Here is a 15,321-nt window from a genome sequence, read left to right on the forward strand (position 1 = left end):
AATTGCAGCTAAACATGTCCATTTTAGAGTGTGACAGGCGAACTTGCTCCCTAAAATGGCTTATTTCTATTGATATCCTGATTGATATTTTGGTTTTCACAATGCCCCACGCCTTAATTATCAACAATACGATACAGACTTTAGAAATTTTATCAATTATATGCTGCATTCAATATATAAATAAGAAGTCAGTTTCCAAAGGCAAAATGTTATTTAGTTAATGCAGGTATTTGTATGCATGGTTTTACCGCATCAATACTATATAGCTCCTTTTATACATTAGCAATATTAAAACTACTTGTGCATTGTACATGTATTCAAATCCAGATATTGGACTAAAGAACCTTCTAATAAATTATGTGTCTAGAGGCGAGAACAACTTTTTAAATTTCATTGTAACCATCTGATGGTTGTGATCATTCAAAGTTATTCAATCAGAATACGCTGGGTAATGTTCCCAAGCGCAAATTGTCATCACTGTGTCAATCATTTTTGCAACAATCTATGTTTATGAATTGTACCAATCCAAGGTATTTTGATGATTTTTCCCCAAAGCATCATAAAAATGATCATTGTAAGAGTTGTTCTTAGACCTAGATAAGAAACTAATTAACAAAAAAGACACGTACCGGAGTAGATAAATACATAACTGATTTTCTGAAAACTTCAATCGATTAAGAATTCTATTTTCACTTTACAGTGTACGTTCTTTTCAGCAGTTTCACTCAAACGTGCGTAGTTACATTTAATTGCATGCTCAGGTTATTGTATGCAAGTTATCCTGAGCGACTTACTTCTAGTAATATGATAAGATTAGCATTTTGTTATCTAGTAAAAACTTGTATTGCTGGAAAATAAACACTTATCACGTTTAATTTGGTGTCTAAGACAGCTTTATACGTATATATTAGTACGTGGGCGAATACATGAGATACATGTAACCCCCCGTGCTCCCCCCAATCATCAACCAAAATATGATTTTCAGGTACCCTATAACCTTTATCATGTTTAATTTATTATCTACGACAACTTTATACGTATATATTAGTACGTGGGCTAATACGTGAGATACATGTAACCCCCCTCCCGCCCCCACCACTCATCAACCAAAATATGATTTTCAGGTACCCTTTAACCTCTCATTAACGAATCTTGTCGCCAAAAAATAAGCATTTTGTATTTTTTGGCTACTTTTTATACCTCGTTGAGGCAAAAATCATGCAATTTTTAAAGTTTTTTCTACAGAACGAAGTAAACTGACGTGTATTAAACATCATATAGCCCAGTGTCTCAGCTTTACAATGGTTCCAAGAAACACTTCGGGTTTTGTGGTAAAATGAAAAAAAAAAACTGCCCAAAAAATCGCTTAAATTGACATATTTTCAATGTCAAAACCCCTGTAGTATTAATGCTTCAGTAAAAAATGGCTATTTTGTATTTTCTGTTTAGTATTATCACGATTTATACTTCTGGGGTTTTTTTGATGAATTTTGGCGATTTTCGTAGTCAGAATTTATCAAAAAATGCAAAAAATGGGATTTTCGATTTTTCGGTCAAAAGTCACATAAACTCTACAAGTTATTGCTCAACTAAAACGTCTCAAATTTGGTATCATTCGATAGATAATTTAATTTTCTATATAAATAAACATTGAAAAACTAATGTTCAAGAAAATATTTTCAAAAAAATGTTTAAAATATTACCCCTACCCCTAAAAAACTGGTCTCAGTATCAAACAGAATTCTCATTCACAGCATTCTGACACCATAGAATTCATATTTTAGGCATTCATAATTAAGATATCAAGTAAATCAATTTTTGGCAGATACAGGTTTTTTTTTATTTTTACATGTCTCATGTATATCCTTTGAATTGTTCGACGGGAAGTATAAAGTAAGACCAACTTAAATCTTATTTGGGGGCAATTTATGGAAGCTAGGAGAAAAAATCCACGATCATCTTCCAATTGTTATATCTAAATTCTGAACTTTTATTTTTCATTATAAACGTTTTGAAGTAAACTGGATCCCTAGTTTAGAACTTTTGTCCATGAGTTTTGCCCCGCAATATTCCTCCCTTCTTTTCTGTGTTATAGAGCGATACATATAATGACATATCTAGACTGAAGTGCAATTTCAATTTAAAAATTGAAACAAACAGAAAAAGACGGTATATATAATATGAACTACGACAATAAGGTGATTTATGGCAAAGTTTGTGTACTTCTGAAGTATCTTGAATTTGATATTAGGATACTTATTTCTACTAAAGCCTGTTGGTTCTATGTCTGTCCAATAAAATACATACCATTTGTATCTTTTAAATTGGTGTACATTTATAATGTAACAATAAATTTTGCAAAATGGAATACAAACGCTTTGTTTAAAGTTTCAATTTCAATGAAAAAATGTACTTACTATTCCGAAAATTTTCACTGTAGGTGATATATAGGACACATGATTTCACGGAAAGAACCTCGTAGCACATCTTGAACAATCCAGCGTGTGATTTCACTGACCCTGTAAAAACTGACACAACCATCCAGTATTCCGTTGCTACTCCAACACATTGCATAATAAAGCAAGCAACAAGCAGAAATGTTCCTATAGGCACCGCAGACGACATTTTGTGTTCAAAGAGACGGTCCACGGTAGTTTTTCGGAAATCTAGTTTATGCGTCTCAACACATTTACTTTAGTGCGCAAGCTTCAAATTTTAAGTTACATCCGCGTTTGATTCAAGCTGTGAATATGCGTGCATTCTTTTATAGGGATTGTAATGAGAATTTAAATAAATTTTCTATCCCTTTTAACTCTCGATATTTATTCAAGATATCTTTCCAATCGATCGATTGACAATTGACAAGAAAAGTATCCATCAAAGGTGAATATCATGTTTATTATTCAACAGTTGTATGTTTGTTGTTTAAAATATTTTATGGCATGACCCTATATTTGTTTAACGTCCATAAAACGACAAAATCGACATGAATTAAAAATCGAGTGTAACACATTGATCGTTAGTAACATTCTATCTTATTTAGAGGCATACTGCAAGCACCTGAGAAATTATCATTTTTATATTGCCTATAAAATGGGTGTTGGCAGTAAAAATAAATATATGCATGTTAGTGAATTTAAGCCTTTTAAAAAAGGTAATGAAATGTTTTGCATTGTCCTACATACCATTCGCAATTTGTATATACAATAAAGGTACATTGTCGAAAATTATTGAAGATATGTGATGTGGCGACGGAACGGGTAAGAAATGCGAGGCTCCGCCGAGCTATTTCCCCCGTTCCAAGCCGAATACACATATCTTCAATAATTTTCGACAATGTATCCATATTGTTTTTATCCTGTTATATTAATAGTTTTGTGCGTGTGTACATTTTTAAAATGAATTTTAAAATGCATATCACCCGAGGAGCCCTGATCGTTAAACCCGAAGAAAAAAAATTAATACACATGGCGTATGACTCAGTAAACATTGAAATTCAATCCGCACCATATAATCCGTCAAAGCTGTTTGAAGAAAATAAGCAATGTATCAAAATTTATTCAATTCCAAGAGACAAATAAGTAAAATGAACAATAAATACAAATATTTTGAATGTTGTAAAGTCGATTTTAAGAGCATTAAAGGTTTGAATTTCGCGAGGAAGGTGGAAGATGACTTGTTTCTGTTTGGTATATGGCAGTAGAGTTCAGGGTGAAATTTGTGCACTAGTTTCTTTGGCATTTGAAATATTTGTTTGAGATCTTTGAAGAACAGGAGGAAGTTGTATGGGCAGATCTATATTGTAGTGTTCCTCTGATTCATTATCTTGGGGTTTAGGCAGTAATAAATCCAAGACCATAACAGTTTCCTGGTCATTTGTCTCTTCAAGAGATTTATCATATTGTAATGCTTCAATTTCTTTAAGTGGGGACCAGTTTATGTTAAATTGTGACGGACACTCTGGCTCCGAGTCCGACATGACTGAAATAACTGGGGAAGTCGTCTGCAAACTGATAATGATTCAAATCTGAACGAGATTTGGGATTTGCATATATATATGACCGTGAAAAAAAATACAAACAAAATCATTATTTGGTTTACATAAATTTTTTATTTCATTCAGGTGAAAAATAAACAAAAGAGCAAAAATAAAAGATTAACCGGATACGTAATCGCAATTTGTTTATATCGTATCTATGGTGGCGGCCATGATTAATTTACGCATACCAGAAAAAAGTAGTTCCGCCGATCACGTGAGTGGGAGGAGCCAGAAAGTCGATAACCTAATGTATGGATACAGGAAAAAAATAACCGTAAACCTTTATTCGTTTAACAAATAACCTCATTGCAGGATAAAATTTAAAATGTACACTTACTCCAGTACCTGATTAAGATTATGTTTAACCAAGAAGTTGATAAAATTCTTATAACATTTTATAGCTTTAATGCTATGGATGTATGTGTCGCAGGACACATACATCAAAGGTACACTAACTTAGTCTAGTATTTAACATTTAATGAAGTCTATGCTACTCAATATAATCTACATACCTACCAATTTTGTATATCTACATATCAGAATTTGTAACATGAGACTTGTGTGACTTCCAATTTTTCATTTCATCATCATTTCATGTTCATTTTATCCTGGTGCCGGTGTTAAAAGAATAGGCCCGCAGCCGCACTAAGCTTATCGTAAGAGGCGACTAAATAGTGCTCAGAACCCTGGCCGGGGGCTAGGACGCTTTGCCCACAGAGAAGCTGGGTTGTGTTCCCCAAGTGGTGGAATGGGGTACCCCTAGGCATGTTACATGCTGGGGTCGTAATTCTATACCTTCTGAAGCTTGATCTAATGCTTGATGTCACAGTCCTTGAGACGTTCAGGTTTCCCGCACGCACGATACCCAAACGCATGCTACATTTTGTAAACACTCACCAAACGCACGATAAACGAACGCTTCTATCGTGCGTTTAAACTCACGACAAACGGATGCTCCCAGCGTACGTTTAAACGCACGTTAAACGAACGCTCCTTGCGTGCGTTTAAACGCACGACAGACGAAAGATTAAATATAATATTAACAAATAATGAAGAAAGAAAGAAAAGAAAATAGACATAATGAAAATATATAAATTAATAATACGAAAAAAAAACACAAAGAAAAAAACAGCCGAATCAGGGAAATAATTAATCAAAGTACAAAAATAAATCGGCGAACGCTTCTATCGTGCGTTTATCGTGCGTTTAAAACGCACCCAAAACGATGTGTAAACGCACGATAAATGATGCACGATGGAAAACGTGAACGTTTCAAGGAGTGTATTTCATCACTTGAAGTGTAAACTAGTTTCTCTTGTTAAAAAGGTTTGTGAGTTCAACCATTGGTTACTTGCATGTCAATACTAACGAAACACACAAGCTGAAATATTCTATAAAATTGAAAACACATACACGACTTCTCGAGTTTTGTTGCTCAACATAACGATGTCCATAATGAGTGGCAATACATCTCCCATACAATCGTTGTTGCCAGACGATTGAGGTTGCCTTATAAATGCGTCATAAATGCGTCATATAGTGTTATATATCAAAATACTCATGTACTGAATCAATTTATATCGAATGTTTGAATTTTTACGCCTAAAATTCGTCAAATTGCAAGGATAAGATAAGATAAAAGGAAAGAACCGGAATCGAAATCAAACTAATATACAGTCAAGCTTGTTAAAAATTGTTAACATTAAATTCTTTGATTAATATTCACCATTCTGATTACGAATGCACGGAGCCCTGTTGGTCTCACAGAGATAAGAGATTGCAATTTGAAAAGTCCAGCGCTGTAGATTCAAAGTGTGATAATAGAGATTAAAAGCGCTGTAGATTAAAAATCTAGCACTTCTTGATGCATAGTCAAGCGTTGGAGGAAATTTAACGCTAGAATTCGTGATAAGCATTAAACGTTTATGACTTCTTCACTTTTACATGCATAGAAATGGATGCAATGCAAGAAAGGAATCAGCTTATTTTTGTTTATTTTCATCTTGGTCTTAACTACAAGGAAATAGTGGAAATCTTACACGAGAAACATGGAATTTCCATATCTTTGTGTCACCTTAAAAGACTGTTGGCTAGTTTTAGATTATTCAGAAGAAAAAATTTCTCCGATATACTAGATGTAGCTATGTTTATTCACTTTTTGTCATTTATGCAGGAAGACATACTACCTTACTCGGACACATTATTCTGACTCCGAAACAAACAGCCTTTGCTCTTACTCTTTAATGCCAAGCCCATGGCGGAGAAGCAGCATGTACAAATTTTACAGTCTTCGGTTTAGCAAGGCCTTGGACCGAACCCACGACCTTCCGCATTCGAGGCTAGCACGCTGACCTCGCGATCGGGCGACTAATTTTAAAAGCGTCGTCAAGGAGAACACAGCTAATGCCATGTACGGAAAGGGTATTGTGACTGTTTTCACTTCGTATTTTCATGTACAGTTTATAATTTGCCTTAGTCTTCGAACTGATACTTTTCTATTATAACTAAAACTACAGTTTGAATGAGCTTAAAGAAATGACATCTTTTCATTAATGTAACGATAGGCAGAAAATAGCCGATTTTACATTATTAAATATTTTTTCTCGATACATAACACCTGTCCCGAAGTACTCACACTATGTACTGAAAGTCTGTCGGTGTACATGAATTACAGGGAAGAAATCAACAAACTGCGACCAAACAAATGTAACAAAATATATTAATCATGCTATGTTTAATACGAATTCTTTCTCTGGTCCAACAAAAATATGAAATAATTTTCAAAAAATTGAATGAAAATTATTGTTCATTTACGGTCAAGGACGCACGACATGCACATGAAGTACTTCAGGGTCACTAAGGCATACGTGTATTCCCTGCAGCACACCAACATATTTTTTTTTAAATAATATATCGTGTATTTATGAACTGGGGAATGAACCAAACCTGAATAAACTCAATGATGTCAGTGCCAGGCTTCATGTGTCAAACACGTACTCCCAAATACTCAATCACTTACCAAATTAAACTTATGCAAAATTAAAATTACGTCATTATACGTATGCAGATAGAGGAAATAAACCTTAAACCTGAATGCTTCAGATGGTTATTTTTTAAATCATGCAATGCTCAAACGTTGACTCATTATCTTACATACCATTTTGATCACTGCCAATGAAAAATATTGTATTCAACAATAACAGGACGAAAATGTTAGGCTACTCATTAACGCACTTAAAAAACTGAACATAATCATTAATGGACAAGGTTAGGCTTTTTTTTTTAAATCTAATTTTTTCAATGTAAATTTACAAAATTACAAATTCTTGGCATGTAATTGAAATATATCCTTTTTGTGGCTTATGTGTAAATACAAATATGAAAATACCTTTTTGTTTTTTCTTTCAAACGTTAATTTTAGAATAGTGGGTAGGGTTGCGCCTTTCCGTTTTACAAGAAGTCACAGAAGTAAAGTGGGTTTCTTTTTACGGTATTCATTTTATCAATAAATACCATTATAATGACAGATATATAAACCTTTCATCAAATCTGAAAAATTTTGATTCAAAGGCCAAATGTATAAGACAATTATGCGATGTGAACGTTTCACGAACAATTTTCGGACTTAACCTTGGATAATTACTCTTTAACGCACAAATATCTCTAAAACCCGCTACTATAAACTCTAAAAATGTAGTTGTGCATCCGCTTCCTGTTTAGGACTTTTACTTAGAGTATTTACATGCCCAAACACAACTAAATTTGAAACCATTTATTGGAATGTTTTGAAATTTATCATGCAGCTTTATCCTTAAAGTGACGCAGCATCGACGTTCTGTGAGGCGGGGACATACGCCCTATGAACGCATAGCCCGCATAATCCAGTCATTATATTGCGCTCAAATACGATCAATCCAATGAAGACGGAAAGAGCTTGAATTATTCGAGTTAATGGACACAGTTTTTGTTACTAACAACGATAATAAATCGTGAATTAAATGAACTAATTGTTCCTAGTTGTTTATTTTATACAGTTGATAAATATAAAATAAAAACTTAGATTTATTCCTATAAATATAATAATGCGTATTCATTCATACCGCCGACTTAAAGACCACAATTTACTTATTTTGTCAGAGAAAGAAAAGCAATACGTGAACTGTTTTGACTAGTCGGCTATCCTGAATTTAACTTTAGGAAAAATATATGCGTAATCAAATTGAGAATATTTTCTGTACTGGCCGGACCAGTGAGCTTAACCATTTATTTTTGGCGAGGTAATATAGTGTAGAAGATACCAAACTAACTTTACCAAAGGCAAATTCGTGAATCGCACTGGAAAGAACTGTACAGGGATGAGGCAAACAAACAAAGACATGCCGAGAAGAAGAAAACGCCACGAACAAAGAACATCGAAAAAAGTAAACGACAGACCCACTTACAAACAAAAGATACACCACAAACAGTAAACATGTCTCACGACGGTCAATCCAGAAAAGGACTTCACATGCAATTGAATTCATAAAGTAAATTTGTAACCTATTAAAGATGTGACTTGCCGTCTTTCCGGCATATATTTCATATTCCCCTTATTTTACAAAAAATAAAGCTTTAGGCAATAAAAACTCCAATAAAAAACCGGGAGCGATACCAGGTGCTCCGGGAGGGTAAGCGTATCATCATTTTCGCATACGACACCGGTCATATTGCCCAGAGGTCAAAGCCAGTAAATTGTCAAATTTAGTGAAGTCCTAATTTTTTTCCAATTGTGAACTTTCCGTTCTTGAGTAGCAACATTATTGGTAAATTTGCTTATGAAGTCTACATTTCCAAATCAATACGGTTTTCTAGGGTATGCATGTCTTATTATGACTCAGGCTTTAGTTTGCAGCGTTGTGCTTTTGTCATGATTTATGCTGGTCATTTGGTCCTAGTCATAAATTTGCCCGTGGCCAGGGTCTTTATTATTTGGACGTGTATCCCTTCCGTTGCTTTTTTTATACCCCTTCCCCTAGGGGGGGTGGTATGTTGTGATCCGCACGTCCGTCCGTCTGTCCGTCACACTTTTCGTTTCCAGATGATTAAGAGAAAACGCTTTAACATAGCTTTCTCAAATTTAATATGTTGCTTCATAATACAAAATGAAGGTCAAGTTCGATTTTGACATAAATTGCTTTTGTCGTTCAAGAGTTATTTGCCCTTAATCATTTGAAAAAAGCATGTTTACTTAGTTTCCAAAGGATTAAAAGGAAACGCTTTAACACAGCTTTCTCAAATTTTAATTTGTTGTTTCATTATATAAAATGAAGGTTATGTTCGATTTTGACCTAAATTGCTTTTGTCTTTCTAGAGTTATTTGCCCTTAATCGTTAGAAAAAAGCATGTTTATATCATTTCCAGATGATTAAAAGAAAACGCTTGCACATAGCTTTCTCAAATTTTAATACGTTGTTTCATAATATAAAATGAAGGTCAAGTCGATTTTGACCTAAATTGCCTATGTCGTTTAAGAGTTATTTGCCCTTGATCGTTTGAAAAAGCATGATTATTTCGTTTCCATATGATTAAAAGAAAATGTTTTTACAGAGGTTTCTCAAATTTTAATATACTGTTTCATTATATAAAATGAAGGTCAAGTTCGATTTTGACATACATTGCTTTATGTCATTTAAAATAAAACCAAATAGAACCAAAAACAAAGAAAAAAAAAAGAAAAAAAACACTCATGTAATACCTTTATAACAAGTTTAACCAAATGTTGAGTCCATGCACTCCACAAAGTTGTGTATATGAAGGAAAAGTCTAGTCATGACCTTGCATATCAGTAGGGTTCCAGATTTACTCAGTACTAAATTGGGTAAAGTTCCATTGATAATGCTTAGTCGAGGCTGACCACAAGCTTTCATGATTAAAAAAAACAATCATGTCTAACCATGACCTTGAACTTCATCACACGATTTTGAAAATTAGTATGATTCGAGCTCTTACAGAAGTACTGTCATTTTACAATTTAGACCCACCAATGAATGTTGAGTCTAGTCTGCCAACAAACTTTTATGACTACAAAAAACCAAGAAAGTCACACCACGACCTTAAACTACCTGTCATGACCTTGAAAATAAATACTACCATTGTACCAATTTTGTAAAGGATCCATTGATAATTGTCGATGCTAGGCTGCCAAGAAGCTTTTATGACTAGATCTTATCAAGTATTATCATTGAACAAAATTTTGTAAAGATCCATAAAAAATTATTGAGTCAAGGCGTATATACATACAAAGTATACAGAATTCAACAAAATTTGGAATACTGTCCTTTTTATTTTCTATGAAATATCATTTCTTTGCAAGAGACCTATTATCAACCAAAATATGAAACTAAAAATAATCTGAAAAGTTTGTATTTATTTTTTGTTGTTGTTAAACATATGTACAACCCAAGAAATTGACAAATATTAACGTAGCAAATGACAGTGTAAAAGGAAGTCTACCGAAGGAGACCTTTATATGCTCTGAGAGTAGTATAAAGTTGAGAGTATTTCTGCAATTCAAATTCAGCAAACACACACTGCATTGTACCTCCACAAGGTAAATTATGCAATAAAAACACAGTACAGAATTTTCTGCATTTACAACATTCTGTTAGGACGGAAACGGGTCATGATATTATCAACTTAATGAAAGCACTGGTATTACTCAGAGAAAGAAAGACAGACAGAGAGAGAGAGCGATTAGTCCATAGGGAACGACCAATGCAATGACAACAAATAATAAAGAAAATGTTATAGCTATTTTTCCTATAAGACATAAACATAGCATCAAATGGAAAAGTAATTCTTATTATCTTTTTCCACAATTTTCATACCTTTAAAAGATGCATGAAACAAAACTGGAGAAGGTTTTTGTCGATGAAATCCCCTGTGTAAAAGCCATCTTTCTTAAAAGTTTAAAAGAGTGAGATCCAGTAATCCGTATCTTCCTTTCGAAGTAAACTCAACCAACTTTCGATACGCAGGTTATATTGGCTACTACCATATATGAACGAATTCCGGTGGTCATTTCGATGAAAAAATGATTGCATCTCAGCCGTGTGTATGTTTTCGGTCCCCTAGTCACCACGCATTCTCAACGGCACTCTATTATTTTGTATTACTGTTTTTATGTAATATCCCGCAATTACTCGAGGGTCGCTGCTTGTTCTGCCAACATGAAGCCAAATAATATACCTAGAATAACCGTCAATACACCCATTTATACAAAATCCAAAGGGCTTCAACTTATCATAAGAGTCCAGATGCCATATGAAATTTGGACCTTGTCCATTATAATCCCGTCGTTTGGGCCTTCGTTTCAATCTGTTACGGACACCATCAGGATTTAAAACACGCATTAAATGTGAATAAACATAGCTACATCTAGTATATCGGGGAAATTTTTTCCTCTTCTGAATAATCTAAAACTAGCCAACAGTCTTTTAAGGTGACACAAAGATATGGAAATTCCATGTTTCTCGTGTAAGATTTCCACTATTTCCTTGTAGTTAAGACCAAGATGAAAATAAACAAAAATAAGCTGATTCCTTTCTTGCATTGCATCCATTTCTATACATGTAAAATTGAAGAAGTTATATGAGGAGCAATACGTTTAATGCTTATCACGAATTCTAGCGTTAAATTTCCTCCAACATTTGACTATGTATCAACAAGTGCTGGATTTTTAATCTACAGCACTGGACTTTAAATCTACAGCACTGGACTTTAAATCTACAGCGCTGGAGTTTGAATCTACAGCGCTGGAATTTCAATCTACAGCCCTGGACTTTCAATCTACAGCACTTGATTTTTAATCTACAGCGCTGGACTTTAAATCTACAGCACTGGACTTTGAATCTACAGCGCTGGACTTTGAATCTATAGCGCTGGACTTTTTAAATTACAATCTCTTATCTCTGTGAGACCAGCAGGGCTCCGTACGAATGACATTCTATTTACCTTGAAAATATCAAACAAAAATTCACGTTGCATCGTAGCAGTGCGCCAGTTTTCTTAATATTCAGATTTTTATAGGGTTAAATGGGAAACCTAGAAGAATTATCACAAAACTCTCCCCATCCTGCATAACTGAATTACAAACTACTTATTGACAAATAAGTCGAAATTCAGCTTAGGAAATTCTAGGTCGGTACCTTTGTGTCCAGTAAAAGCGCTTTGTTTCTGGGCACCTAGTTCCAGAGATACGTACATTAGCGTTATTGCCGAAGCCTTAGAGAATGATTTAAACAATAAGGTCTGATAAAGGAAACACTATCTGTGCATTTTTAAGTCCCCTGCACGCCTACAGCTTTATTATCCTATAAAATCCTAGATACAAATAGTTTTGAAATAAAATATTTCTTCAAACATGGCAAAATATCCAAATAGAATAATTATTACAAATAGCAATGACACTAAACCGCAGACTTACAACATACCAGAGGAAAATTGCAGATTACTATATGTGACCGTCTAAGCAAAGTTCTATTTTTATTTTTCACCTCCTTTCATTGTCATCAGGCAATAACCGTAAAAAAAAAATCTGAAAAGATTACGATCAGTATATACTTTGTTTTCACCTACTTGTAAGTTTTAGAACATACCCTTTTTACGTAACGGATTATTGCAAAGAAAGGTTCCATTTTTTACGAATGCTTCTATTCTAAAATGAACGAAACAGTGACGGATACATCAGGACGGTTTCAGGGGTTGAGTCAGCCTTTTGTTTGTAGGTTTGTATAGAATTTGGCGAAATATTGAACAAGTAATAGCATTGAACCCCTGGAGCGCCCGTTATATATGCTCGGTATTAAGTTTATCATTTTGAAAACCATGGGAAATCACAAACAAACTGCACTCCAGTAAATTCGTTGCTACCAATACGGTGCATATCGCAAATATGGTTGATAAGTGAAACAAAATATCAATCATAAAGAAGAGTGGGGCTTCTTTTCATGAGAGCGCCACGTCATTATAAATGACAAATTAGTAGCAAGAGTTGTAGCCTTTATTAACAAGGTTGTAGTGTACCCGGTGCTACACCACTTTATTTTCTTGTAGTTTCTATTATTGATGATTGATACATTTTTTTGTCAGAATTTGTGCTAGCATATGTAAACTTAAATATTAAAAAATGAGTCTAAAAACGAGCAATTTAAGTGCAATATCATAAAAATGCATAATACATGCGTCTTATCAACTTGCAGCATACAACCTATCAAACTATTAGAAAGTCTGATTCAATGAGAGATATAGCAGTACAGTAATTTATGTTTTTTTGAATTTCATTCGAATATATAAATAAATTGTTCAATTAACTTAGTTGTTTCTAAAGCGTATGACGATAAACCTTTCATCTGTAGCAACGGTATTCACCCGGTGACTGATTCCGTGTATGTATTGTAGTGTTTAAACGTCTGTCTGTATTAAATGTTTAATGAATACCAAATCTCTAAAAATGGAGGAAATAAAGATATATCAATCAATCAAGTGCAGGCGTGATATGACATTTCTATTAAGTGTCAGTCCCTGTGCGTAAGAATCAGGCAGTAGGTGAAACATGGTAAGACAAACGCATCATTTTGAAAGTGTAATTGGCCATCGTAATTAAGGAAAATAAACCAGATTTTCCATATCATGCGGGACCATTGAGTTAGAATTTCATTAAAACGCATTGAAAATTCAAATAAATAAAGCATCCTTGAGTGAAATAATATTGTCAGATCGGTGGGGTTTTAACATGCATGTTTTTGATTTGTCTAATTTTGCCTGATTCTTACAAGCACTTACACTCAAATACTTCAAGATTATTTCATTGTGTCCCAGAGCATTATCAAATATTTTTATCTACAGACTTTTTTGAAGTTTATGTCCAGTGAGGGGTCAATAAATAAAAGAAAAAATCTGAACCCCTATTACTAACATGTACATGTAAGTGAAAATGAAAATGTGGTGTTGGTCTTTAAGTTATTTCGATACATATTTGCTATAACATAAGATAGAGCTAAAACTAAAATGATTTCTTAAGAATGATAAACGTGCTTTCAATGATTTAAGGTGTTTTGAAAACTGTCATATTATAAATCTTGTCAGGGCGAAATTTTGATGAAAAAGGGGTTGCATACTGACGAATAAAGTTTCAATATTGATAAAATGTGTCATGTCTGTCAAATATTGTTAACAGTTGGTACAGAAAGTGTAATTGAACCAGTTGAAAGGTTTGGTTATTTAACTCTCAGAAAAATATATATTTCACAAATTGATAAATTGGTTAAAAACATAAAAAAGCTCCTCTTTCTGTGAACTTGATCGTGCGGAAGTTAAAGGCTAAAATAAAAGTTAAAATACTTAAATCAAAGGACCCTTTAATGTCTGGAAATTATAGAGGCATTGCTTTAATTTAAAGCATGGGGCAATTTTTCAATACCATTTTGAGCCATAGATTAGATAAATATTTAGAGGAGCATGAGATTATAAACAATTGCCAAATTGGATTTTCCAAAAATACTGTAGAACATCTGATCAAATTTTTGTAGTTAAATCCCTGATTGAAATAGGGCATTATATTACTCCTCTATTTAGATCTCTGCTGGTGTAAGGCAGGGATATGTTATAAGCCTAATTTGTTCAAGATTTTTATAAATGACCTGCCAAATATCTTTGAAAACATCCCCGACCCTGGTAACCTTATTAGTCGTAAAAAAGACTTATGTATACTGACAACATTGTTTTTTTAAGCTGAAATGTCTGGTCTACAAAAAAGCTTTATAAATACTGTGAAGAATGGTGCATGTAGGTTAACTAACCAAAAGAGCCGATTGCAATTTTTAACAGGCCTGGGAAATTTACTGAGGATAACATTAAATATAATAAGGAAACCAATGAAACAAGATTGAAGTCATCACTACAGAAGTTATATGGTCGTCATCATGAACTCGTGGATCGTTATGGTGTATCCATCTGCTCCATGAAAACTGATTTGTTCGACGTGTCATATTTTTCCTTCCCTCTTTCGTCTAACCCGGACTTGACTTTTTATGAGCAGCTCTGTGGGTGTTTCCTGAAAGGCAGAGGACGCTTAAACTACCGGTGCACCTGGTCCACACTGCCAGTTTTTAGTGCAGTCCAAGTTGCTCATTTACTTTTATTACTTTGTAAGTATCATTTGTTACTTTATGTTCTTTGTTGTGTTTGTTTTTTTTCCATGACTGGTTTTTTGTCCCTGGATTACATTCTTTTGATTTCTGCTA

At 33.9% G+C, this 15,321-nt stretch overlaps 1 protein-coding gene across 7 annotated transcripts in view; it reads right to left on the reverse strand.

Moving 5' to 3' along the window:
- The window catches only part of LOC148629926 (uncharacterized), a 47,784-nt gene extending 45,025 nt beyond the window's left edge, over positions 1-2,759 (reverse strand). For 2 of the 7 annotated variants that reach the window (XM_088559854.1, XM_088559843.1), the window contains exon 1: positions 2,418-2,759. In XM_088559854.1, coding sequence (XP_088415980.1) covers positions 2,418-2,625 — 208 coding nt within the window. In that variant the 5' untranslated portion in view covers positions 2,626-2,759. The remainder of the gene's footprint in view (positions 1-2,417) is intronic. The other 5 variants (XM_088559865.1, XM_088559864.1, XM_088559868.1 and 2 more) reach the window with 4 other exon arrangements.
- Positions 2,760-15,321: the final 12,562 nt, after the last annotated feature.

This window comes from Perna viridis, chromosome 1 (genome assembly GCF_037379345.1).
Source record: "Perna viridis isolate PV_CMFRI_1.1 ecotype Kerala chromosome 1, ASM3737934v1, whole genome shotgun sequence".
NCBI lineage: Eukaryota > Metazoa > Mollusca > Bivalvia > Mytilida > Mytilidae > Perna > Perna viridis.